Here is a 24,193-nt window from a genome sequence, read left to right as displayed (position 1 = left end):
GATATAGACAGTGATGGCGGAGGAGACAAAGAGCTCTGAGCGCAAAGAGGCTTAAGGGCGATGGAAGGCGGTGCAAGGATTCATGGGGAGATGTGGGTACTCCAATTTAAAGGGTCGTCGTGGTATCTCAACCGTTGTGGGTCGGATTCACACGAGATTCAAAGGGACGCGTGTGGGGAACTGAAATTCCCTCGAGCCTGGCAACAATTAATGTTTCTCTCTCCTACGTCTTTCTCTTCCTATCTCCCATGCTTCTCTCTCCCTCTCTCCCACGTTTCTCTCTCTCTCTCTCTAGACGTTTAACCTCCCCTCGGGATGCAATTTTCCGAGTCGATCATTGATGTGGGCTGCGCCGACGACCACTCCCTAGGCAAACTTATGATCACCTGGGGCCAGAGTGGTGCGACCGGACCTGTCCACGACCACGTGACATGCAGCGACAACAGACCCCGTTGTTGAACCACTGAGTCCACCATATTCACAAGGGAGCTTGGGGGTTACTGTTGGTGTAATAGGTAAGAGGGTGCCCTACAAGGCGGGTCCTGCGCCGCAGAGTGTCAGCCAGCAGCAGGTATTGTCAAGAGCATGGCCGCATCGCACGACTAGGGGTAAGTCTGCCACAGGGTTTGGCACGGTCCGTTTGTTTGTGTATCTTTGCCCCTGGTATATAAATGAGTGAAAACTCTACTTGTAAAAAGGAGTGCATTATGTAACAAGTTCATCCAATTCATAAGACAATACACAGGACGTAGGGCTATTATCCTACGGAAGGTCTAAACCTAGATAAATCTTGTTATTCTTGAGTCCAGTTTGATATACACCTATAGAAAATATAGATCAACACGTCCATCATCCGGTATATCTAGGATCATTGTCATAGATTACCCCCGACAAAAATGATTGAAAATGTTTGCTTTGTAAGTGAATCCATCTGTCTTCATTGTCGGGGAAAAAAACTTGTGGCCACTTTTATATAATATTGATAAATTTCATGGATTATGACTGGGACTCTTTAACATCATTTTCTTTAACTAACAAGGTAATTACTTGACAGATATCCAAATCAATCCATGATAATTTTCTGGTCGTGCCATTCAGTTATCTCCTGCATGCTGCAGAATGGAGGGAGTGAGTGATGAAGAGGTGCCGGTGCCACAAGTATTTGTTGCTTCTGATACCGTCAATTTAGTGACAAACTTGACTGATTCAGGGACAATTACTTCAGTTGATTTTTCTGGAAGTCCCCGGGCTATTCATACTAGACATCTGAGTGAAGATTTAAGTTCGCTTACAACTAATGATTTGCCTGTGAACAATGGAGAGCAGAATAGCCATGACCAGATTCAAGGGAAGAACACAAGCTGTCGTGGTCACACTAGACATTTATGTGAAGATTTAAGTTCCTTTACTATTAATGATTTATATCCAAGCAAAGGAGAGGAGGATCGCAATAACCTGCATGAAGGGAAGGGAATAAGTGGCCATAACTCAGCTGAAAGAAACATTTATAAGGCAGCAGAGATCGCTGAACGCTTCATTCAGTCTATAGACAATAGAGTCCTTGTTGACACTGGAGCACCAATAGAATCTGTTAAAGATGCTGTAAGCAAATTTGGAGGTATTCTTGACTGGAAAGAGGTAATGTCTATTCTACTGAAATGTTTTTCGTACGTCTCATTTCCTTTGTTTTTATTTTGGTCGTTAACTTATGACATCATGATGTTCCATTCCGTGTATTTTGTGCAGAGACGTAAACATGTCCAAAATGCACTTGACAAGTTGCTGGAAGATGCTCCTGAGTACCAAAGAATAGCAGAAGTTGCAGAGGTCGAGAAAAGCAAGGTTGTAATGGAACTGTGTAGCACTAGGCGGATCATAGAAGGGCTGAAGCTAAACTTGGAAAAGGCACAAACCGAGGCAGTACAAGCACAACAAGACTCAGAGCTCGCTTATATACGGTTCAAGGAGATACAACAGGGAATTACTTGCAGAGAGAGTGCTGCAGCAAAGGCAGAGATCGAACTAGCAAAATACCGCCATGCGAGTGCCTTAGCAGAATTACAGTCGGTGAAAGATGAGCTGGAACAACTTCAGAAGGAGTACACGTCCTTAAATTCTAAAAGGGACAATGCTGAGGTAAAAGCATGTGAATCCAGTGCTGCATCGCAGGAGATTGAGAAAACAGTTGAGGACCTCACCCTCGAGCTCATCACATTGAAAGAGTTGCTTACCTCTTCACAAGCTACGCATATTATAGCAGAGGAACGAAAAATAAATTTCACGTTTGCGTATCAACAAGAAAAGGTGAATTGGCAGAATGAGCTGAAGGAAGCTGATGAGGAGGTTCAAAAGCTGAGTGATGCAACATTGGTCAACAAAGATCTCGAGTCCAAGCTGGAAGCTGCCTCTACATTGCTGGTGAATTTGCAAGATGAGTTTTCTGCTTATTTGGAGGAGAGACCATCTCAAGTGGGAAGTCCACCTGGAGAGGCTGAGCGACCAATGGTTAGCATTCGGGTGAAGCTGGCAAAGACCAGAAAGGAGCTTGAGGATATGAGGGCAGACATTAAAAAGGCCAAGGATGAGGTCAAAGGGTTTTGGAATGCTGCTGCTACATTGCGAGGTGATCTAGAGAGGGAGAAGATGGACCTCAGGGCATTGAGACACAAAGAACACCTTGTTTCTCTTACTGTCTCATCTCTCCAGGAAGAATTGAGCAAAATGATATTTGAGCTCAACATTGTCCATGAGAGAACAAAAGAAGCTGAGATGCCAGTGGAGCTACAGCAGGCAACTGAAAAAATGTTACAAGCAAGGGCAAAGGCTCAGTTGGCCCATCATGAGGTGGCGAAGGCAACGGAAGAGGCAGACCGAGCCAAGGCACAGGTTAATGTCGTCCAGTTGAGGCTAGAAGCGGCATCGAGAGAGATACTTGCGGTGAATGCATCTGAAGAATTTGCCACAGCCTCAGCAAATGCACTGCAGGAATACAAACCCGAAGCAGAAGTACAATCCCAATCTTACCAAAGAAGTGACAACAATGTGACGTTATCACTCGAAGAGTACAATATGTTAAGCAAGAAAGCACAAGATGCTGAGGATCTATCCAAGAAGCAGGTCATCAAGGCAGTTGAGAAGATCAAGGAAGCGAAGGAGGCAGAGGTGAAGAGCTTGAACAAGTTGGAGCAGCTGACCAAACAGATTGATGAGAGAAGGCTTGAGTTGAGGGCGGCGCAGGAGAAATCTAATTCGGCACAATATGGCAAGCTAACCATGGAGAACGAGCTGAGGAAGCGGAGGACCAAGCATGAGCAACAGATGAAAGCGGGTGAATCAGATTATGCCATTGGTGATATCCCCACTTTGAAAAGCACGTCGTGGTCATTTGATGCAACATCATCTACTTCCAATCCTCATACGGTTGGAGCATTATCTAGAGCTGACACTATAGCGGCAACTACGGTAAAAGAGTCAAAGATGCGGAAGTCATTCCTCCCACGGTCCATAGTGACGATGTTCATGTCTAGGAAGAAGACACATATAAAGTAGCCATCCTTTGCATTGATAATATGCTTAGTTATTTGGTATAATTCTTTTGTACTTGTAACAAATAGGTTACAGGATTTGAATACTCGATGTGTAGTTATTGTTCAGGATTGAAACTTCATTTGAGTCGTAGACTTTATCTTGCAATATTTCGTTGTATTAACGAAGTTGTGTCTTGGCTGTTTCACTGATGCATTGAGAAGAAGCAAGTCCTTGAGAACCTCTCTGAATCCTGTTGCATGGAATGGTTTGTCATTTCAAAAATTGCATTTCAACTGTATGAGAAACATCCGGTTTAGAAATAGTACCTTTTAAATCACATATGCAATCTGTTGCATTTATATGCCTTTGCTTAAGTACATTAATCAAAAGAAGATCAATCACATCAAATCCAAATGATTTCTTTTGCAAAAAAGAAGGCCACAATATTTCTACATACATCTGGATCGATCTATACTTTTAAATTATTCTGAAACTGCTCTTGCCTTCTTTTTTTGACTTCTGGAACAACAACAAAAAAACTTGCCTGATCTGATCAAACTGTACCAAAATCAGTCAAACAGTTTGAGGCCGTCGACCACATCCTCGCAGTGCCGGACATGCTGGAGAACGGCGCCGAGGTCCCCGTCCTTCTTGGCCCTGCAGTCATAGCTCGGCGCCGCGTGGAAGCACGGCTCCATCGACGTTGTCCGGACGCAGGGGGGTCTGTCCGCCGTCTGGTCCCTCGGCGACATCAGAAGCCACGGCTTCACCCCGGCGAGGCTGTGGCCGACGTACCCCACAGTGGACCAGCCGCTCACCACCAACACGTCGCAGTAGCTCTGCAGGAACATCTCCGCCAGCACCTTCTGCTTGCGCGGCTGCGTCCCGGCGTCCGACTGCAGCACGCTGACGGCCTCGCCGGTCACCGTCGTATGCTCGTAGTACATCGACTTCAGCCTCTCGGCGTACTCTGGCTGCGTCGAGCTGACGAGCACAGCCTTCGACGTCGTCGCGGTCACCTCGTGCTCGCTCGACGCCGCCTCGGGGTCGACCTCGGGCAGGATCTTCTTATGACTCGTGCAAGCCATGATCTGCTTGAAGTACGCCTCCGTCGACACGGGGTTCCACGTGAGGGTCGTGATCTGAAGCCCGATCTTCTCTTCAAACTTATCCATGTACGACGTGTAATACCCCGTGATGAGCTTCCACACCTTGTTCGACGGGTGGAGCAGGTACCTCCCGATGTGATGGAACACTGTGTCCGTCGCAGGGAACATCCACCGGAGCTCGTCCTCGAAGTGCGGCACGAGGAACAGCACCGGCGCGAAGTAGAGGTTGGAGCGCAGGATCAGCCAGTTCACCTTCCCCAGCACGGTCTGATCGTCGTCGCAGAAGAAGAGTTGGTCTTGTTGCTTGTAGTCGTGCTCCAGGTGGACGTACGCGTACGACGGCAGCGACTCGGACCGCACGGCGGGGTCGCCGTTCTCGATCTTCTTCGCCCTGAGTAGGTTCGCGTAGCTGTGCTCGCTGCCGCGGCGGAGCTGCGTGAGGTTCTGCACGGGGAAGCCAGGTGGGAGCTCCCAGGACGCGCCGGGGAAGGGCTCGCAGAAGAGGCCGGCCATATCCTTCGTCATGTCCACGAGGAAGACGCGGTGGGTGAGAAGCGCGTAGAGGAAGGCGGACGCCATGGAGAGCATGCGGTCACCAAGGTGGCCGACGGGCGTCCACACGAGGTAGTTGCACTCGACGAGGCCCATGCTTCTGTGGGCGGAGGCGAGCTGCGCCAGGGACTTGTCGTAGAAGAGAGCGCCCGGGCCGCACCTGCGGTGGAGCGCCTCGTACTTGCGGAGCCGGGAGACGAGGTACGGCGACGGCGAGTGCGGCGACGGCTTGCGGTAGAGTGACGACAGGTACCGGCTCAGGCAGGAGTTCTCGTCGATGTCCGGCGAGAGCAGCCCGCCGAGGAGGATGTCCCGGGTCGCCGGCGGGGAGTCCAATGGCTCTGACGGCCTCGTCGCATCCTCTGCATGGATCGACAACGACAAGTGTGAGTAAGCGAGCACGCAGCCTTGTGCGTAATCGCGAAATGCTACGGCACACGAAGCACGCAGGCACGCACGCGCGCACACGCACCGTGGCGCACCGTTACCCTGATGCCCATCTGCCGCACGTTGGGCAAGGTTGGCCGCCCCGGGGACAGCGCGAGGAAGAGCGGCAGCGTCGTGAAGCAGAGCGCGACGAGCAGCCCCACGGGCCACACCGCGCTGTTCGCAGACGCCGACGGCTGCGCCGGCTGGCGAGGCAGCCGCGTCAGCTTCCTGTCCATTCCTTCGTCGTCCCCTTGTCTGCGCCGCAAGGGGGAGGGGAGCAGAGCAGAGGACATCGATGCACCCGATCCACAGACGGAGGAGACTTTTGGGACTCCGGGAGCTCACTTTTCGCCGCTCGAAAGTAACGGCGACGTTGTGTAAGATGCAAACTTCTGTTGTTTATGCCCGAGTCTTTGAGAAAAGACTCACAGCTGCTTTGTATTAAATTTAGTGACGTGTCTCGTGCCAAGTGACCGGAACTGGGTGTACTCTGAACGCAATCACCAACATGCCTGCATTAGGCCATCTCCAGCAGAGGAGGCATTTCTGCAGATCCAGCTGCTACAGTTATTTGTGGGGTACTGTAGCAACTCCGGCAGAACCGGTACCTGGTGCTACAGTGTCGCTACAGTGTCGCTACAGTACTGCGGAGAGTCACGTGCAGCATGGCACCAGCGCGGCGGCAAGTCACAGCGACACACATAGCAATCTCTAACAATCTAAATGCGGTTGCGTTCCCTGCGTGTGAGCTACTCCACATCATTGTTTTTTCTATGGTCTATCGGATACAAAATAAACGGTCAGGATGCTGCCTGCCCTGGCTCTGATGAGTCCTCTCTCTCTCTCTCTCTCTCTAGGTCCACCTCCTCTTCGTCGCCTCACTATGCCGCAGGACAGCGGTGATCGCCAGGATAACATGTGACATCTGCGCGCTCGCTCTAGGACAGGGACAGAATAAGGCGACACATAGCTGTGGAACAGACCTCACGAGCGGTGGAGCATGTAGGGGATTTACATGAACATGCTGGAGGAAAAAAGAAGAAAAGAAGAAGAAGCACCAGGCCGCTCGCATCCTCTCCGATGTCGTCATCGCATCCACATCGACCCAGCGACCACGCTGGAGAAGTTCACCGCCGTGTAGGAGCTCACCCCCGTGCTGGTAGTGCTCAACCCTGTCGTGCCATGGAGAAGATGGCCCCCGCGCTGCTGGCGCTCGATGCCGTCACGTCGTAAAGGAGGTCACCCACACGCTGGTAGCGCTCGACGCCGTGGAGGAGCTCACCACCATGGAAGAGGTAGCCACCGTGGAGGAGCTCACCACCTTGGAGGAGGTCACCCCCGTGCTGCTAGCACTCAACACCCCCACCGCTCATGACCGCCATGCCCCCTTCGCGGCTCGACCACTCTAACCGCCAACAATCCGCCTCAACGGATCGTCGCGCGCAGAGATAGTGGTGATGCCACCCCTCCTCCCGGTCGCTCTTCAGGCGCCAAAGGCGCGGTGGCACAACCGTATGCGAGCATGATGGAAGGCGGTTGGCGCGAGAAGGTGGATGGAGGTCCTGAGACGCATCATCCACGGCATGCGCCTAAATGGCCTGATCATGTGGAGGATAGCCTTGTGGAGAGGCTCCTCGCATCAGGGCGGGTTGAGCACCAGCAACTACGTTGCCTCCTCGATAAGAAGCTGAAATATCCGAGGAGGGAAAGGCCCCTACGGTGGCAGTGAGCGGAGGATCATGTCCCACGTGCCATGTCACCTACTATCTGGCCGACGCCCCCACCATCCTCCTTCCCATTGAGGCACACCGATGAGGGGCGATGCTGTCGCCATCTTCTGCTACTGGGACAGTGACCACGACACCGCCTTCCCCTCCATCATGCCAATGCCTGCTCCCGGAATGGTGACCACGATGCTTAGCCTCCCCTCCGATGAAATCCATCGCACCATGCACGTTGCCAACGGCCGCGACGCTCAGCCTAGCCAAATGGACTCGTAGGTGAAGTGGCGACAGTGACCACCTACGGTGGTGCGCTGCTGCAGCGACTACAAGCCTACACGGTTGGCTCAGAGGCAATGGCGGCGGGCCGAAAGGAGGGTGCCACATCCCAATTTCATAAACCTATCATTAAGTGTAATCATGCATCATGAGCATCATGTTTAATTGTTAAGCATGGAGGAGTGCTTTTTATTTCTAATGGATGTTTAAACAAATTTCTTTGAGTTATGAAAATACTCGACATTAGAGTTTTCTTTAGTTTAACCTCTGCTTACGCGTTGTGGGTGAATCCATTTAAAAGAGGTTCATCTTGTTTTATTATCGCTGCACCTTAATTCCTAAAATTATTGGAGCACTAGAGCATCCTTGGCTTAATAAAAGAGAGAAGGAGAAATACAAGAGAAAGATATGAGGGTGTAGTTGAAATGGGCTTGCTTCACTTGCAAATGGGGCCCACCTAGCTGGCCTACCTCTCCCTTTTCTCTTGGATAGCACCGGCAGCCTTTCTCCCTCTCCCCATGCCTCTCACTCTCACTCTCTCTTGCTCTTTCAACCAACCAAGGAGAAAGACAGCAGCAACCATCTCCCTCTCTCTCAATTCTCTCCTTTCTTCCTCAAGAATCTGTCCCCGAGAGCAAGAATCGAGGTATGCATGTGTTACCACAGTTTTCCCCACCTCCTTAACTACCCATCCATCCAAGAGTTTCTCACACTTTATCCAAAGTCAATTCTCCAAGCCATTCCCATCGATTTCTTCTTCAATCGACGGTCACCACCCTTCAACAAGAACCTTGGATAAGCCTCTAGGGTTTCCATGGTAGCAATGCACGTCTTAGTTGGTTTTTGGATGGATTTGTGGGCTACAATCAAGGAATGGCGAAGTAGTATCGTGTTCTTAACGCATTATAAATAGAAGGGATGTTTGAATGAGTTAGAACTAGTGAATCAAGTTTGTGGAGTGAGCAAGATAGGTTTAGAATCCATGCTTTAGTGTCTATACATGCGTATGTGGGTTGGGTTGAGACATGCAAGTTGAATCGGCAGACGAATCATCAAAAAACTCGCATTCTACTATAAGGTTCCGGGTTACAACCTAGAGGTTCTAGGTTAATCCAAGCAATTTCTAACAGAGAACCCTCGCTCAGAACCTCACTCGAAAGTTCCAATACCCAGAGGTTCCATATTCAATCCGTGTTCATCAGAGGTTTTTTTTTTTTGTTAACTTTGATGATAGCTTGTATATTTCTTAGTTAATTCATACAAACTCCAAAAATCATGAAACTAGGTACGTTAGCTTCGTATGAGTATGAATTACATGTAAAAAATGTTGGAACTCAATAAAAATACTTTCTAAGTAAATGTGTTTTATCTTAATTAAATCACAGTTAATTAATACCATGTACTAAAGTTATGAAACCACTTGAACAATTCAAGTTATGATCAGTGCTATCTAGGAAAGTATACTTTGGTATGAAAGTGCTGTTTAAATTATGAAGCTCATTTAATCTTTATAGCTAACTTAATTATGATCCTTTTTAAGACCTTAAATAAATCTTTTATACCATAAGCTTTTCGCACTTCAATTTGTATGATTATTATTTCTTCATATTCTTTACTCAATACCTCATATCCCATTCATTTTTTATGGCATTTGGTGCATGTATCATAGCATTTCATCATGTTAATTGTGATACACCGTTCTTTCTTTTAGCGATCGATGAACCAGAGAGCGACGGGGCTATTCTTGAGGTGGAACCTAATTGTGATATTGTGAAGCACTTGAGAAAGTCAAGCATCTAAGCATGTTGCACCAATTACTTTGGATCATATGTTGTCTTTAATTTGATAAAGTATACTATATGTATGTCACACATGATAGTTAGTAGAGGTCGGATTTTTTGAGTAGATCCTAGTTGTTGCATTACCCTTCCTTAGTATTGCTATCCTTTGATCCATTGTAACCCCGGGTAATAGCACTTAATTGTCTAATTTAAAATGAATATGTTATTCTTAGCAAGGCTTATATTATCGGTAGAAGTCGAGCGGTGAGTCGACCATCGTTCGTAAGCTTAGGGCTTATTTTATTCACAAAGACAATGATAATGGAGGGATGTGTAAGTTAGTAAGGAGGAGGCGAGGTTCGGGCAGGTAATAGGGATGGATTGAGAAGGGAGTCTCAGATGCTATAGGCCTGCTTGAATCGTTTAAGGACCGACCGTTGTTGTAGTTGACTTTGGCACTTTCCGTACTTACCACATGTCGATATAATAGCAAGATAAGCCGAATAACTTTTGTAGCTATGAACTTTTGGCTTGTTGGTCTATGGTGTCGTGGGCATAATAGGCTTGTAGAGATAACTCGTAAAGGGGTCGTGGGCATAATAGGCTTGTAGAGGTATCTAGTTTGCTCGGAGAGTAGTTCTAGCTACCTCCATACCTTTAGGCATAATTAGGTTGCTTCGAGAGTAGCCCTAGTGGACCTCCGCACCTATAGGTGCATGTTCAAACGATTGGGGCTCAATTGGAAAAGGTTTTCACGAGTACCCCCTTATGTATACTTTAGTGGGTAGCACAAGCCAATGACCTCGTGTTATGTTGGCAAACAAGTACTCCTGCAGGGTGTAAGATCAATTCGAATTGTCGCGCTCTCGGTTATGAGCATGCTTCTATCCCTTTGCATCAATCGTAGAGTTTCGATGTTAGAAAATTGATGGTGTTGTTGATATGGTACAAATTATAGTTATGTTATGTTGATGATCTTAAGATAGAAGGGTGTATTGGGTAGATATAGATGCTTACACTTGAGTCGAAATAGCATTGCTTATGAAATCACTTAACCTTGTGGCCGAACCCTTGCTAATTTATCCATTGCATTCTCTTTGGAGTTGGGTTATTATAAGTACCCACTATGGATTAAGTCTTATGAGTACCTTCGTACTCATGTACTTTGTTTACTTTTCAGGTGAGAAAGAACTAGTATTTAGCTATTTTACGCCCGCCAATGTTGGTGATGGGCAGGAGTAATGCCATCTACTCATGAGATGTTTTTTAGGGTGGCGCCTTAGGGCAAATGGTGCTACCTATCTTTTGTCGTTATGTAATTTATTCCGCTGCATAGCTACTTAAAAATGTCAGTTTATGTATTTTGTTGTAAAGTTTAAATTACTTAAAGACTTGTAACTTAATTTAATTACCCGCTCTTTATTATGTTTTGTGATGATGTGCTTGTTGTAAAGGCATGTGTTCCGATCCTAGAAGTAAACACATATTAGGACTACTAGGGTGGTATTCCGGTTAACTATTATAGGTATGATTATGAAAAATGATCATCCTAATAATTAACTACAATACTATCTGGACGGTTCCTCTCAGAGGGGCGTGAAACCCTAACCCTAACCGCCTTCGCCCTCTCGCCTTTATATGGGGCTCCCCTCCCGGCCTGGGTTGGACGGGCCAAAAAGGTCACCTGGGCCAAATCCTAGGTTGTCTCAGCCTTAGGTGCCACCCGCCTACGCAGATTGTCTAAAAGGCCTAAAAGGCCCGTAGCCCAAGTTGGCTCGACCCATAAGGCCAGCAATTAAAAGCTTCAACCCTTATTACAAAAAGGCCCTAAAACTTTTATAGAAAGCCCCCTAAACTTCTGCAAAATTGTGTAAATGTCTAGCAAAATTAAATCATAAATTCACAATTTATATTTACTTTTGATCATTTTTTAATATGCATTGGAAGCCCAAGAATTTTTAAGTCTGGAATTTTACTATGGATTAGTCTGGAATTTTACTACGACTTGGATATCAACATTCTCGACAAGTTTGTCGTGGCTTGGGCTAACTCCAGAACGTTATAGTGACTTATGAGTCCAATCTCCTGACTTACTCCGTAACTCGGTAGTAGCTCAAACATATGGCAAAGTTCGCTATTTTGTGATAAGTCTTCCCAACTAGGCCCGCCTGTCAGACACTGCTCCTTCCCACGGATGGCAGCCAACATGCCTACATCCCAGTGACATGTATCTTTCTTATCGGCTTAAGCACCGCCATGCCTGCATCTTATTCGATAAAATGCCTGACTTGTAGTACGATAAGATCTAGAATGGTTTAGTCTTTATCACTGTCATTTTACCTTCTTGTATTCAAATGTTTAGTCTAATATATGGATGCCAAAAAACTGAAACGAACATCATCTCTTGAGATTAATATGTGTCATTACATTCCCACATTACCACATTCTATCACTTCTAAACTTGAAATTAATAATTAGAACAAACTATTAATTTGCAAGGTTTTACTCTTCCTAGCCATTGTAAAAAAAAAAGTCATGAACTAAATAAACATCATCTCTTGAGATTAGTATTTGTCATTACATTTCCACATGACCACATTCTGTCACTTCTAAACCTGAGATTAATATTTGGTTTGCTGCATGTACCACTACTCTACATTTTCAATATTTTTTTAATTATAACAAACTATTAATTTGCAAGGTTTTACTCTTCGTATCCATTGTAAAAAAAAGCACATGAACTCCAGCACCGTAGTTACTATTTATACTTTTGCGCGATGTACATTTGCAATATTCTTTAATTACAACAAGCTAATAATGTGCAAAGTTTCACATACATGATTTTATACTTCCTGTAAATTGCATCCACCATGTAATTTGCCAAATAAGCCCATGAGAAACTCATAGCTTCAGCAGAATTAACATTATTTCAACATAGGTTCAAAAACAATTCAAAGATAATGCATGCCCAATCTACACAGAGCCGCAGAGTGGAGACATCTGTCGAGACCACCAAGAAGGAACCACGATCCTCACGGATTACAAGATCTAGCAAAAAATAGATTCATTCCATATAGTTTATTTTCCATTTTAGTATGTACATAGCTGGAGGGACTGCAGCTTACTATACAACCATGATCTTAACGTGCTTCACAACACATTTCTCCCAGAGGTTTAGTACTTTAGTTCTGCTTTTACCATTGCCATCGAAATTGTAACATACGTCCTCATTTGGTTATATGATTTCTTAACAATAAAATAATCAAACAGAGGCATCTAACAATTGGCAAAACATGAGAACTGTGGTAAGGCAGCTTCCTGACTATGGCATTGGTGACAGCCCAGTTGAACTCTAGGTACTGAAGCCACCTGACAATGCGTGCACAGTGGTTCTCCAGGGTCAAGTTTTGCTCACGTTGTTACTGCTTAGATGCCTGAGCAAACAGAATATCCATGGAAGCTTCTGATATGCCAGTCGTAGTTTGGTTTGCATGGCCGTGGTCGTCTTGGAACACTCTTCGTGTTGCCTGCTCTACTTCTGACTCTGGCACCCCGTTTTGGCGAAGTGCCTAATTTGAGAACGGGCAATGCCAAATTACAATATGACTGCTATAGAAACACCACAAGGACCGCGCAAAGCAAAAAAACAGGTATACGACCAGAGCTAAAAGACATGCATCGCAAATTTGTTTTGAGAAGGCATAAAAAATATAAAGTTTCTTGGCAAAGTTACTTTTCTCCACCTCATTGAATTTTTAGGTGTGGAGCCTATGCTTGTCCTCATAATCTATGGAGGCAGCTCCAGCGAATTCGCAATTAATAGATCATGGAAAAGGAAATACAGGTATTAACTCATAGCAAATAGCTTTAGTAATAAAATAGGGCTAGGGCAAGATGTGTGTCGACTGATTTATCTGAAAATTGGACATCTGAAGGGAGAAAAGAGATAAAAAAAAAATACTAGTCTGTTTTATACGCCTTGGGCCCCAAGTTGATGATAGTCACCGGGATCATGAAATCCAGGATCTCCATCGGAGAGATAGGGTCTCGAGGTTGGAGGAGCTGCACAGAGCATGGCGGGTGAGTGGGATCATGCCGAATAAGCCAGATCTCGAGAGAGAAAGATCAGGTCTCAAGGGAGCAGGATCGAGGGTGGAGGCTGACACAGGAGGGGAGTAAGGGTGAAACTCTAACCGTTGAGTGCTTTTATTAGCCGGACCCCGCCTGGGCCTCAAATGCTAAATAGGCCTCGCCCTAGGATGCCTAAACCCGGTGGCCGAAACCGGACCCCACCTAGGCTGAAAGGCCAGCCGGGCCTCAACCCAGCAAAATTGCAGCAGGTCTTCAACATTTTTTTTAAAAAAAACCTTTGTGTTTTTATAAATTGCATAACAGTCATAAGAAAATTAAAACAGCATTATTCTATTATCTTACATTTCAACACTCGTCTTTTATCTAAATTATGTTACTCATGATTTATTCAAAATACTTAATTATATGCTTAGATACCTCTACTAATATGTATTGTAATTACAAGTTCATTGGTTGTTTCATCTATTGTATACACCTGATGCCTAAAACATGTATATATAAGTGCCAAAGAAGCAAAGATACCAATAAATTTTTCAATGATTTATAAGTTTTGTCAAATATATCCTTTAAAACAGTAGATATTTCGACCATATATCGCCACACTCCATCTTAAGCACATACACGTACATGCTAATTGAGCACCTGTGATCATAACGGCAACTCAAATTTTCCCTCTTCTCTCATAAACAGTAGTTGCTTACTCATCTTTTTTCCTCCTTCTTTTTTCCCTTTTTTTGGCTGATATAAAATTGTGCATCTTCTACGTATACTTTCCCTCTTCTCTTTACTCGAAAGCCTGATCGGCGTGGAATGGAGCAGTGATCGCGGGGGAACGCGTCGCTTTCAGGTTAGTTGGGCAGTTGATCCGAGCACGTCCTGTACGAAAGAATCAAACGCCAATCAACTGAGGCTATACGCTGCAGGGGCGAAAGGAAATACTTAAGGTATTCAGCTAGATTGGCGCGAGCAAGCAAGGAACAAACGCATCCACCGTGTCCGCGGAGAGCGCGAGACGCAACGAATAATCGCAGCCAGCCTGCAGGGCTGCAGTGCATGAGCGCCTGCTGACCGGGTCCCTGTCCAAACGCTTTCCATCAACCACCCAAATGGCGCCTCAGGACCCAAACCTGCAGTGTCACCAATGGCTAATATATAACATCAGAATGATGCCCCAGTTTGATGTGTAGCAAATATTAGTTTAGCTCCTTTATATTTTGTTGAAATTAAAGCATAGTTTAGCCCTGATCCTTTCTAAACTGCAGAAGCATAAATTATTAATTGTGTCCTGATGTTATGCAGCTAAGGGACTTAGAACGTGTCCTGCACATTTAAACAGGGGCACCAACCACTGGAGCATTTCAAAGACACACAAAAAAAAAAAAACTGGACAAGCTGCCGCCCTGGCAAAACAGAACAAAAGTCTCGAGCCGGCAACCGCAGCTGTCGAGTCGTCGTTCCATCTCATTGCCGTTGCACCCTCTCCTCCTTCCTTCCCCTCGGTCCAAATCTGCGTCTTGTCCTGGGGTGCAGGCGAGCAGCATTGGAGGAGCATCAGCCCCAATGATCCCCTTCTCCCTCCTCGCCGTCGTCCTCGTCTTCCTCGTCGGCGGCGCCGATGCCCTGTCAGGTGAAGGTTACCTATGTTCTTTCTTGTAGCAACACAACGTCCTCTGCGCATAGCTGACTAGCAGTTCACCGTGTTTGTGTTCGTTCGCGCGCAGGGTACCAAATAAATTGCGGCGCCAAGTCCGGGAAGGTCGTCGGGGACTTGACATGGGTTCCCGACGGCCCGTTCATCAACGTCGGCAACGTCTCCGAGCTCCGGTCCCCAGGCATGATGCCGATGCTCTCCTCCCTCCGGTACTTCCCGGACACGTCGGCTAGGAAGTACTGCTATGTGATCCCGGCGAAGAAGCGTGTCAAGTACCTGATCCGCACGACGTACTACTACGGGGGATTTGACGGAGGCAATGCGCCGCCGGTGTTCGACCAGATCATCGAGGGTACGCGGTGGAGCGAGGTGGACACGGCGGCGAACTACGCCAGGGGCCTCGCGACGTACTACGAGGCCGTGGTTGTCTCTACGGGCAGGGAGGTCAGTGTGTGCCTGGCCAGGAACGCCGCCACCACGTCCAGCCCCTTCATCTCGGCGCTCGAGGTGGTGCCGTTGGAGGACTCGGTGTACAGCGCCACTAACTTCACCGCCTACGCCCTGAGCACCATAGCGCGCCACAGCTTCGGCCACAACGGCTCCATCGTTGGGTAAGCAAGAACACAACCAGACGTCATTGATGGCTCTGCAAAGCTGCAGACGCAGTGCGTTCTTGCTCACCTGATCATGCCGTGTGAAATGTGCGATCTTAGCTATCCAGATGATCCTGATCGTTTCAACCGGTACTGGGAGCCGTACGACGACGGGAGGAGCCCGGTGGTGGAGAGCCAGGCGAGCGTGGCGACGGAGACGTTCTGGAACAAGCCCCCGGTGGCCGTCTTCCGGCGAGGCCTAACGGCCAGCCGAGGCAAGGGCCTGGACATCCAGTGGCCGCCGGCGTCGCTCCCGGCCGCGAGCTACTACCTGGCGCTATACTTCCAGGACAACCGGGCGCCGAGCGCCCTCAGCTGGAGACTCTTCGACGTCGCGGTGAACGGCGAGACGTTCTTCGCCGGCCTGAACGTCTCGACGGCGGGCTCTATGGTGTACGGCGCGGAGTGGCCTCTCTCGGGACAGACAAGGATCACGCTGACGCCTGCGCCGGACTCCCCGGTCGGGCCGGTGATCAACGCGGCTGAGATCATGATGGTCGTTCCACTCGGAGGGAGAACGCATCCCAGAGATGGTAACCTGATCGGTGCACTTCTCATCGTCATGGTTGATTTACAGTTGCTTACAAGAACTGCAAATCATCCATCTACTTGCTGCAGTTATCGGCATGGAGGCGCTTGCGAGAGGATTTCTGAACCCGCCGTCAGACTGGAGCGGCGATCCTTGCTTGCCCCGGGGGAACTCATGGACTGGTGTTACCTGCAACGAAGATCTACTCGCAAGAGTAATAGCGCTGTAAGTTAACAATGTAATTAGAAAATCATATTGAATGTGCAAACAGCAAACAATTATATGGAATGCTCTCTTGTTGATTTCTGAATAATGGATAATGGCAATTGCATTGCAGCAACCTCACAAATTTCAGGGTTGGAGGATCAATATCTGACCACATTGCCAACCTGACTGCAGTCTCGAGCATGTAAGCTTCTTGAAACAAATTGATTTAGATGTTAATGCTAAGTAAGAAAAAGATTGCTAAATTGTAGCGATATTTGTTGCAGTTGGCTTGCGGGGAATAATCTCTCCGGATTGATTCCAGATATGAGCCTCCTACATCATGCGGTATTTTTGTAAGTACTAGTACAACATTGGGTAGTTACCCCACTGCTCTAAAATTTTCGAGGAAATGCCATTTTTTAAACCAGAAAACTGAAGATTTTGGTTGTTTAATTTAACTAATATGGTTGCATTTCTGATCTGAAGGCACCTGGAGGACAATGGACTGACAGGACCGCTACCTGAATCTCTAGGAAGCCTTCCAAGACTTCAGGAACTGTAAGTGGCATCAACAAGTAGTCCATGCTTGAACAATTGGCTGTTTGAAAGGTGGTTTTAGGATCCAAGCCCTATGATTTAGTACAAATTTGAACAAATTCCTAGAGCAATCCTTGTCCTCCAAACAGGCTTTAGCAGCTCAATTATCCGGTTGTAATCTTGCAATTTCAATCTAGTGCAGTTACTTCATCAGCCATCTTTGACCACTTGAATTTCTTGTTTCACAGGTCTGTGCAGAATAATAACCTACAAGGCATTATTCCGAGCAGCATCAGGAACAGGAGTGGCATCAAGTTCCAGTGAGTTGCTGTATTTTAAGCTTGTGACTCCGTAGCATCCTGCTCCTGCAGTGAATGATGAATACCTTCTCGTGCTTTTGACAGGTATACACCTGGGAATAACCTTAGCTAACACTGACAACAGCATTACAAGGAAGGCAAAATTGTTCAGATCATTGGATGATTAGGACATAATAAAGAGTCTAATCTGACCAGTAATTTTATATCATGGTGTTTCTTTTCTCCCCCACTTTCTGATACTCACAATATTTTGCTCTTTCTTTTTCGTTTCGGAAACAGAAGTCTCTTTTTGTATGTACAGTATAAATGTAATCTTATTTGTATTTTCTGTTATTAAGATGTACAGATTTTCATAGAAAAACAAGAGTGACTTTTCTTAGATGAGAAAAAGCAAGATTTTTTTAGACAGAGGAAGAGAAACTAGAAGGCTAGTTTAGACAAATTCAGAAATGGTTTTCGTTCCTCGGACGAGGTTTCGTAGAGTTGCATCGTATACATAGATTGAGAGAAAGTAGGTTAAATGGAGTTATATTTTTTTAAAATAAGAGTGTTTTATTGGTTATATCTATCTAGATATGTTGAGTTAAGTTTCTATTTAGCTGACTAAATTTGAAACCGTATAAGTTAATATAATTTTATGACACTGATAAGTGACATCGTCTGCATCCATTGAGTAGGATATGAAGTGAAGCTCGAAGCTTCGAGCTCCTGAACTAGAATAAGATCGTGTATTTGCACTTATTAAGATAACAATAAATATAAATAATTAAATAATTTTAAAAAAAATCTACACATTTAAAAAAAATTCGAAAAACCAAATACAATCTTGCAGCCCCGAATGCTTCCACAGCCCACGATCCGTTACCTCGCAGTGCAAGATATCTCCTCGATTCCCATGCTATATTACTATTATCTCCTCCCTCGCGCTCATCGCCCACTTGACCCGTCTCTTCTCGCCACCACTCCCGCCTCGTCGCCGGCGATGACCGCCGTTTCAGAGTGGCAAACCCCACCCCAGTCTCCATGACTCCCGCGAACCCCGGCCCACTCCTCTCGTCTCGCCCCCTCCCGCCCACCCACCGGCGCCCCCACCCGCCGGCGGCCGCCAACACCACCGGCGCCCCCTCGTCGCCGGACTGGTTCCGCCCCCGCCGCCCTCTCGACGCAGAACCCTCCACCTCCGGCGGCCGCGTCGCGGCGCGCGACCCTGGCGTGCGCGTCGAGGCCAAAGAGGGCGCCGATGGGAAGAAGGAGGGAAGAAGGAGGAGGTTTTGGGAGCGGTGGTCCGGGGACAAGGAGAGCTACCTGGTCGATGACGTGGAGCCGCTCCCGCTCCCCATGACCGTTCCGGGGACCGAGCCGATGTCGCGGGAGGAGCTCGACCGCCGCCTTAGCTGCGACGTGGAGATCGAGGTGGGTGCGGTCGCAGTTGGAGCGTGATTTCTTTTTTTGGCTGGTTGTTGTTGGATTTGATGATGATTTTGGCATGTGTGTTTGGTTGTGTGGCTTTGGATTGTAGGATTGCAAGCCTGTGTCGTACGAATGGACGGGTAAGTGCCGGAGCTGCCAGGGGACGGGGCTGGTGAGCTACTTCAGGAAGAAGGGGAAGGAGACCATCTGCAAGTGCGTGCCATGCGCGGGCATCGGTGAGATCTCTTGGTCTTCCTCTCATTACCTGCTCGTATTGTTCTTGATGTTAAGAGCCAAAAAAAAAAAAAAAAATCTAGAGGGGACAGTAGGAAAATTACCAAGGATATCCGGATCTTCTTGCCGGTAGATCAACTATTGTCATTGGTCAGAATGTGGAACTTAAATTAGACTTGGGCTTTGCAACTATAGCTGTGATGAATTTTTTGTTGACAAATAACATACCCTGCAACCTTGACATCCCATAGAACTGTTACATGTGGAGGCTCAGTACTGTTACAATGTCCAACACTAGCATAGTTTGATCACCACGGCTAAGTTATTTGCTGCAGCTTGAGTTGCTAATGCAGTAACGCGGCCATTACTTTTGCGAGAAGAATCCTGACTTGTCATAAATTAGACTATATGTTTAGGAATTTACATCCTCTTGGCTCTTGCACTGATTCCTAAGAGCTCCAGCATTCCCTGTTGTGGTCATACTGTGTATGCGTCTACACGATGCTATTTGCATGTGGATTGACTATTAATTGGGGATGATATACCAAAAGGGTTTATATGGGAAAATCAGTCCAGCAATAAATTTGACTGTATTCAGTGCATTGTCTTGTTAGCTGGTAAAAAAACATCACACTCAAGTCTCTTGACAAAATATGTGGTCCTCATAATCTTTACTGTTGGAGTTGTGTTATCATATAGTTATTGTGGTATTGGCTGACGTAATGTAGCTGATGCTTAGTTTCCTACACAAAATGTGTATATATGAGCACCGAAGGCAGGGGCTACTCCTATCGAAGTTCTCCATCCTGTTCGAACCCCCTGCATTTGGTGTATACAAGTATACCATGGATGCTAATCACAAGGAAAAATAATTGACATGGTGATTTTTTTGGTAGGAATGATGACAGATTTATCGATGTCACAGGAGTACATTACAGCAAACTTTATAGATTTATTGATTATCAAGACAATTTGATCATGACAAAGCATGTTATGCTTAATTTCTGCGCCATGGACAGGATAGTCCTTCATCTCTGATACCCACGGATGTATGAACAATACATTTGAAACTGAATTAAGCATGTCAATTACAAGCAGGATGACAGTATGGGCCTGTTTGGCACAGCTCTAGATCCGAGATCCATGCTGGATCTGGAGTTTGTATAATAAAATAAAGTGGTTTAAACATTTATTTTTTCTTGGATTTCTTAACCAAATGACTTAACCAAATATGCTCAATCCATCCACAGTTCCAAATCCTGGATTTCTTGGAGCTGAGCTCCAAAAAATCCAAGATCTGGATCCCTGCCAAACACCCCCTATGTGTTAATTTTCTAAAGACGGTAAGTGGGCAGCAGATTTCGGGTGTACTGTATAAACTACAAACAATTTTACAGTTATATAGCTCAAGACATGTTGCACAGGAACAATGGCAGAACTCTCCTGTTAACTCAGACCAGCTAGATCGCTAGATTATTTGATCTAATCATGTCATGTATAACTTTCACTGTTTTGCATGTTCCAGTTGATTTTTAGCGATAATAGCTGAAAAGGTCAATATCCTATGCAAATAGGTGTTTAGGTGCAACCTAGTGAAAATAAACCATAAACCCTTCAATTTCGGAGCAATGGATAACATTGAACGAATACTGCCCTATTCACAGAAAATTTGCCCTTGCCTTCCCCATGGGGACTATTCCAAATCCTTGTCTCATGACTCCATCCCCAAGTTCATGTCATCGCTATGGATTCAAGATAATCATATCCGTGGGATGTGCTTGTCTATTTGAACCGCCCTGACGGTACACTACATCCATGCTTGATTCCCACCACTGAACCACAAGATCTACGTCCAAAGCGGCGTTAGTGGCTGTAGCCTCTTTCACCGTGGCGCTGAATCCTAATTGACCTTTTGGTCATGTCCTACTCCTATGTCCTCAGCAGACTAGGCGCTCTCAATTCATTATCCATTACTCCTAAACCTTACTAGAAATAATTTGCAAGTTACTAGATTCAAATATCAGTATTTGACCCATTTGCTGTTTCAGTAGAGAGTAATGCAATTTCTCATTCAGATATTGTCATCATGAAGTCAATCAAGATGGTCTTGATCAAATTCTTCTATGTTGGCCAGCAGGAAGATATGACTGGTTTTAGGTACATCCCAATTTGGCCAATGGAGCTTCTTCTCTACAGACGGTCGCACCAAGAAGCGTGCACAGTCAGAATTAGAATTTGGATTTAGGGTTCTTTTTGTAGAGGAAGACAAAAGGTCAATAGGTGATATTTGGTTTGATAGTCAACAAATCAATTTTGTCCACTGCTCTGAAATCGAAGGGTTACACTGTAGTATCAACCATCGGGCACACGAATCAACACATGATTCAAGATGTTCAACCACTCTGTAGTCCTCGTCTTGTCGCATAAATTGTTTAGCCAAACAGCCATTTGATTGGTTGCTCCATCTCTTATGGAAAGTATAGTGTTCAATAACAGACAGCTATGTATGGTGAAACTGCCTTTTGTTGCATGGGCAAAAACTTCCAATTTGAACACACAATCATGTGCATGAACGAGCTCGTAGATGCCACCTTGCATTAGAAATCACTCTACAAGGAGGGCACGCTTTGTTTGCATAAGCTGGTGCAAGAAACTGAATGTGTGCCAAAGCCTCCGATAGCAGTTGGTTTTCTTTTGACTTCTGAATCTGACATGGTACCAAGGTACTGGTACCATCTTGCGGTGGACATCAGATGTTAGGGTTACCTGTGAGGGAATGATATACTGAAGTACTGTAACCTTACCTCTAGTAGATGAAACCCCTAATGAAATTGATACTGGACCTGTAGGTGCATCCGTGGTGGACACTTAATTGTAAATTTGTAATCCCTTTGGCTAGCGGATAGGTAGGCACCAATATGTTTGGCTGATGCTACTTCAATTTGTATGTTTTGTGCCATGGAAAAGTAAATATGTTGGGCCAATTAGATCTTCCTTTAGAGCTTTAGGGCTAATTGTCATATGTTGTGCTTTGTTGCTACTGGCTTACTGCACTCACTGTTCTTTTTTTTTCTGGCAGAAAAATTATATGCTAACTTCTTTGCATGCTTGTCGGACGGGCATTTTGTTTGTTATGTAGGTTATGTACGGAAAATTACATTGAGCCAAGACATTGAAAAGATGGACGAGCTAGGCAATGACAAACCACCATAATTTGAAGGGGGTCCTATTCGTTCGGCAGCTGTAATTTTGTAACCGCCGCGTAATAGGTTGTGCATGCAATCTTGGACAAGTTAACCTATGATTCTTTATACGACACAATGTACCTTTCAGGCAACGATAGATGGAGGGGATGCCGTTCTTTAAGCACTGCGAACTTATTATATGTACCTCATAAGTGTATCCTTCAGTTCTTCACTGACAGATATGATCACAATAATCTACAAAGAAAGGAAAGGAATAAATTTCAAGGGAGCTCCTGGCTCAGCTTTAAAGAACTTTCGGCTGTTTGTACTATCTTAAGCAGGTTCATATTATATTCTTACTTTGCACATTGGCATGGTCCATCTTTTGCCCTCCTTTCTGGTTTGAGATTGCCTACACTGCAAGTTCTAGAGGAATCCCAAATTCTGAAACTTTCTGCAGCTGTCAGGCATATGTACTCTGGCTACCTTTGTTCATGGCGCAGAGCATAGTATAAGTCTATGAACTTTGATGAAGGGCGTTCATCATCTCTAGCTAGTTGCAGCAGACCAAGTACAAAATGTCTCATCTGAACATCCTGTCCTTCAAGTACAATATAGCCAAGCTGCGGTTCAGGGCCGGCCGGCCAACGGGACGGCTACTGTCCGCCAGGGACCGGCAGTTCTCCGACCTGAGCACCTACAAGCCTGACGACGAGGATATGAAGAAGGTATTCAACATGATCGCGAGCCAGCCCGGCCGGATCTCCAAGAAGGACCTTCAGGTGATCCTGGAGAGGCTCGGGAAGGCCGACGCCGCCAACGAGGCGCGGCGGATGATGTGCGTCGCCGACCACAACAAGGACGGCTACATGGACCTGGAGGAGTTCATGGAGGTGCACAAGAACGGCGTGCAGCTGGGGGACATACGGAGGGCGTTCTTTGTCTTCGACAGGGACAAGGACGGCAGGATCAGCGCCGAGGAGGTCATGGCGGTGCTGCGCAACCTCGGGGACAGCTGCAGCCTGGAGGACTGCCGGAAGATGGTGAGGGAGGTTGACAGGAACGGCGATGGCTTCGTGGACATGGATGAATTCATGTCCATGATGACTCGCCCACGGAGGAAGCCGTGAAGCGCGGACTTTGAGCTTCCAATAGCATCCTGATGTAAATATACAATGCAATCACATCTACGATGTATTATGCTACTTGGAATAAATTGATCAGCATCAGAAAATGTAGCTGTAGCGAAAATAATCTTATTATATTATAATTATGGTTTTCATAATTAATGATAATATAGTTAATGGAACTAACATATTTATCAAGAATATATGTTAATATGTCTCATGGATGTAATATATAAAAAAGTCACCATAGTCGGAACAAAGTTAGACTGAATTGAAGAAGTCTCAGAAAGATTTGTCTCACTGGATAATCCGGTGCTCTAGGTGTTAAACTCACCAGAGTATATTTGTCACATGGGAGAGAGGTCTGAAGACCTCATCGGAAGGTCCGATATTTGAGAAGGATGAATACACTGGAACATTATTACTAGAGAACGATGCCGCTGCTGAAGATCGAATGTTCAACCCATCGGATAGTCCAGTAAAAATGGAATGAACAACGGATAATAAACAATACAAAGAAGCAGAACAAAGTTCAACCAAACGGATAGTCTGGTGATGAAGACAGTGTAACACCGGAGCATTATTTTCAGAGAGGCCTGCATTGGCTCGGTTGGCTGGAAACAACTCACCGGATAATCCGGTGATTAAGTGATGTGCACCGGATGCATACACCGAAGCAAGTTACACAGAGAAGAAGGAAAGACTCAGAATACTCAGGATAACTCATCGGATAGTCTAGTGATAGAGATGGAGTACACACTGGAATGCCCGGTGTTCATAGAGGCTTGAGTGGGGTTCCAATAGCTAGTTTGTCAGAGTGTACTCACCAGATGATCCGATGTTAGTATT

General features: G+C 46.0%; 5 protein-coding genes across 7 annotated transcripts; 4 read left to right on the top strand and 1 right to left on the bottom strand.

Moving 5' to 3' along the window:
• Positions 1-1,119: 1,119 nt before the first annotated feature.
• On the top strand, positions 1,120-3,549 carry LOC133901405 (protein WEAK CHLOROPLAST MOVEMENT UNDER BLUE LIGHT 1-like). The gene is made up of 2 exons (XM_062342783.1): positions 1,120-1,638; positions 1,747-3,549. Exons 1-2 carry the CDS (start codon positions 1,120-1,122, stop codon positions 3,547-3,549), a joined length of 2,322 nt encoding a protein of 773 aa, XP_062198767.1.
• A 423-nt stretch (positions 3,550-3,972) lies between these two features.
• Positions 3,973-5,854, bottom strand: LOC133901140 (probable fucosyltransferase 7). Its single transcript, XM_062342405.1, has 2 exons — positions 5,662-5,854; positions 3,973-5,551 (listed from the first exon to the last, which is right to left on the bottom strand). The coding sequence occupies exons 1-2, from the start codon at positions 5,852-5,854 to the stop codon at positions 4,098-4,100; spliced, it is 1,647 nt and encodes a 548-aa protein (XP_062198389.1). The 3' UTR covers positions 3,973-4,097.
• Positions 5,855-14,871: 9,017 nt separating this feature from the next.
• Positions 14,872-17,729, top strand: LOC133902090 (probable LRR receptor-like serine/threonine-protein kinase At1g67720). Its single transcript, XM_062343666.1, has 9 exons — positions 14,872-15,118; positions 15,213-15,753; positions 15,856-16,328; positions 16,414-16,549; positions 16,662-16,733; positions 16,816-16,884; positions 17,018-17,089; positions 17,317-17,388; positions 17,473-17,729. Exons 1-9 carry the CDS (start codon positions 15,052-15,054, stop codon positions 17,498-17,500), a joined length of 1,530 nt encoding a protein of 509 aa, XP_062199650.1. The 5' UTR covers positions 14,872-15,051; the 3' UTR covers positions 17,501-17,729.
• A 553-nt stretch (positions 17,730-18,282) lies between these two features.
• Positions 18,283-22,529, top strand: LOC133902048 (protein disulfide-isomerase SCO2). Of its 3 annotated transcripts, none has more exons than XM_062343624.1 (3): positions 18,283-18,801; positions 18,908-19,034; positions 21,108-22,125. In XM_062343624.1, exons 1-3 carry the CDS (start codon positions 18,412-18,414, stop codon positions 21,275-21,277), a joined length of 687 nt encoding a protein of 228 aa, XP_062199608.1. In that variant the 5' UTR covers positions 18,283-18,411; the 3' UTR covers positions 21,278-22,125. The 3 variants fall into 3 exon arrangements, with proteins under 3 accessions (XP_062199608.1, XP_062199610.1, XP_062199611.1); XM_062343626.1 differs by lacking the exon at positions 21,108-22,125 and adding an exon at positions 19,929-21,068 and having other exon boundaries at positions 18,285-18,801; XM_062343627.1 differs by lacking the exon at positions 21,108-22,125 and adding an exon at positions 22,172-22,529 and having other exon boundaries at positions 18,292-18,801.
• Positions 22,428-23,503, top strand: LOC133902049 (calmodulin-like protein 30). Its single transcript, XM_062343628.1, has 2 exons — positions 22,428-22,558; positions 22,678-23,503. Exon 2 carries the CDS (start codon positions 22,796-22,798, stop codon positions 23,345-23,347), a length of 552 nt encoding a protein of 183 aa, XP_062199612.1. The 5' UTR covers positions 22,428-22,558; positions 22,678-22,795; the 3' UTR covers positions 23,348-23,503.
• Positions 23,504-24,193: the final 690 nt, after the last annotated feature.

This window comes from Phragmites australis, chromosome 20, assembly GCF_958298935.1.
Source record: "Phragmites australis chromosome 20, lpPhrAust1.1, whole genome shotgun sequence".
NCBI classification, from domain to species: Eukaryota; Viridiplantae; Streptophyta; class Magnoliopsida; order Poales; family Poaceae; genus Phragmites; species Phragmites australis.
This window is presented reverse-complemented; position numbering and strand designations above follow the sequence as displayed.

Coding starts and splice junctions, on each gene's coding strand:
- LOC133901405 (XM_062342783.1), top strand. CDS start 1,120: ATGGAGGGAGTGAGTGATGAAGAGGTGCCGGTGCCACAAGTATTTGTT. Junction 1,639..1,746: donor GTATTCTTGACTGGAAAGAG/GTAATGTCTATT, acceptor TATTTTGTGCAG/AGACGTAAACATGTCCAAAA.
- LOC133901140 (XM_062342405.1), bottom strand. CDS start 5,854: ATGGACAGGAAGCTGACGCGGCTGCCTCGCCAGCCGGCGCAGCCGTCG. Junction 5,552..5,661: donor CAGGGTAACGGTGCGCCACG/GTGCGTGTGCGC, acceptor CGATCCATGCAG/AGGATGCGACGAGGCCGTCA.
- LOC133902090 (XM_062343666.1), top strand. CDS start 15,052: ATGATCCCCTTCTCCCTCCTCGCCGTCGTCCTCGTCTTCCTCGTCGGC. Junction 16,329..16,413: donor GAGAACGCATCCCAGAGATG/GTAACCTGATCG, acceptor TACTTGCTGCAG/TTATCGGCATGGAGGCGCTT. Junction 16,550..16,661: donor CTCGCAAGAGTAATAGCGCT/GTAAGTTAACAA, acceptor ATTGCATTGCAG/CAACCTCACAAATTTCAGGG.
- LOC133902048 (XM_062343624.1), top strand. CDS start 18,412: ATGACTCCCGCGAACCCCGGCCCACTCCTCTCGTCTCGCCCCCTCCCG. Junction 18,802..18,907: donor GCTGCGACGTGGAGATCGAG/GTGGGTGCGGTC, acceptor TTTGGATTGTAG/GATTGCAAGCCTGTGTCGTA. Junction 19,035..21,107: donor CGTGCCATGCGCGGGCATCG/GTGAGATCTCTT, acceptor TTTCTCATTCAG/ATATTGTCATCATGAAGTCA.
- LOC133902049 (XM_062343628.1), top strand. CDS start 22,796: ATGTCTCATCTGAACATCCTGTCCTTCAAGTACAATATAGCCAAGCTG.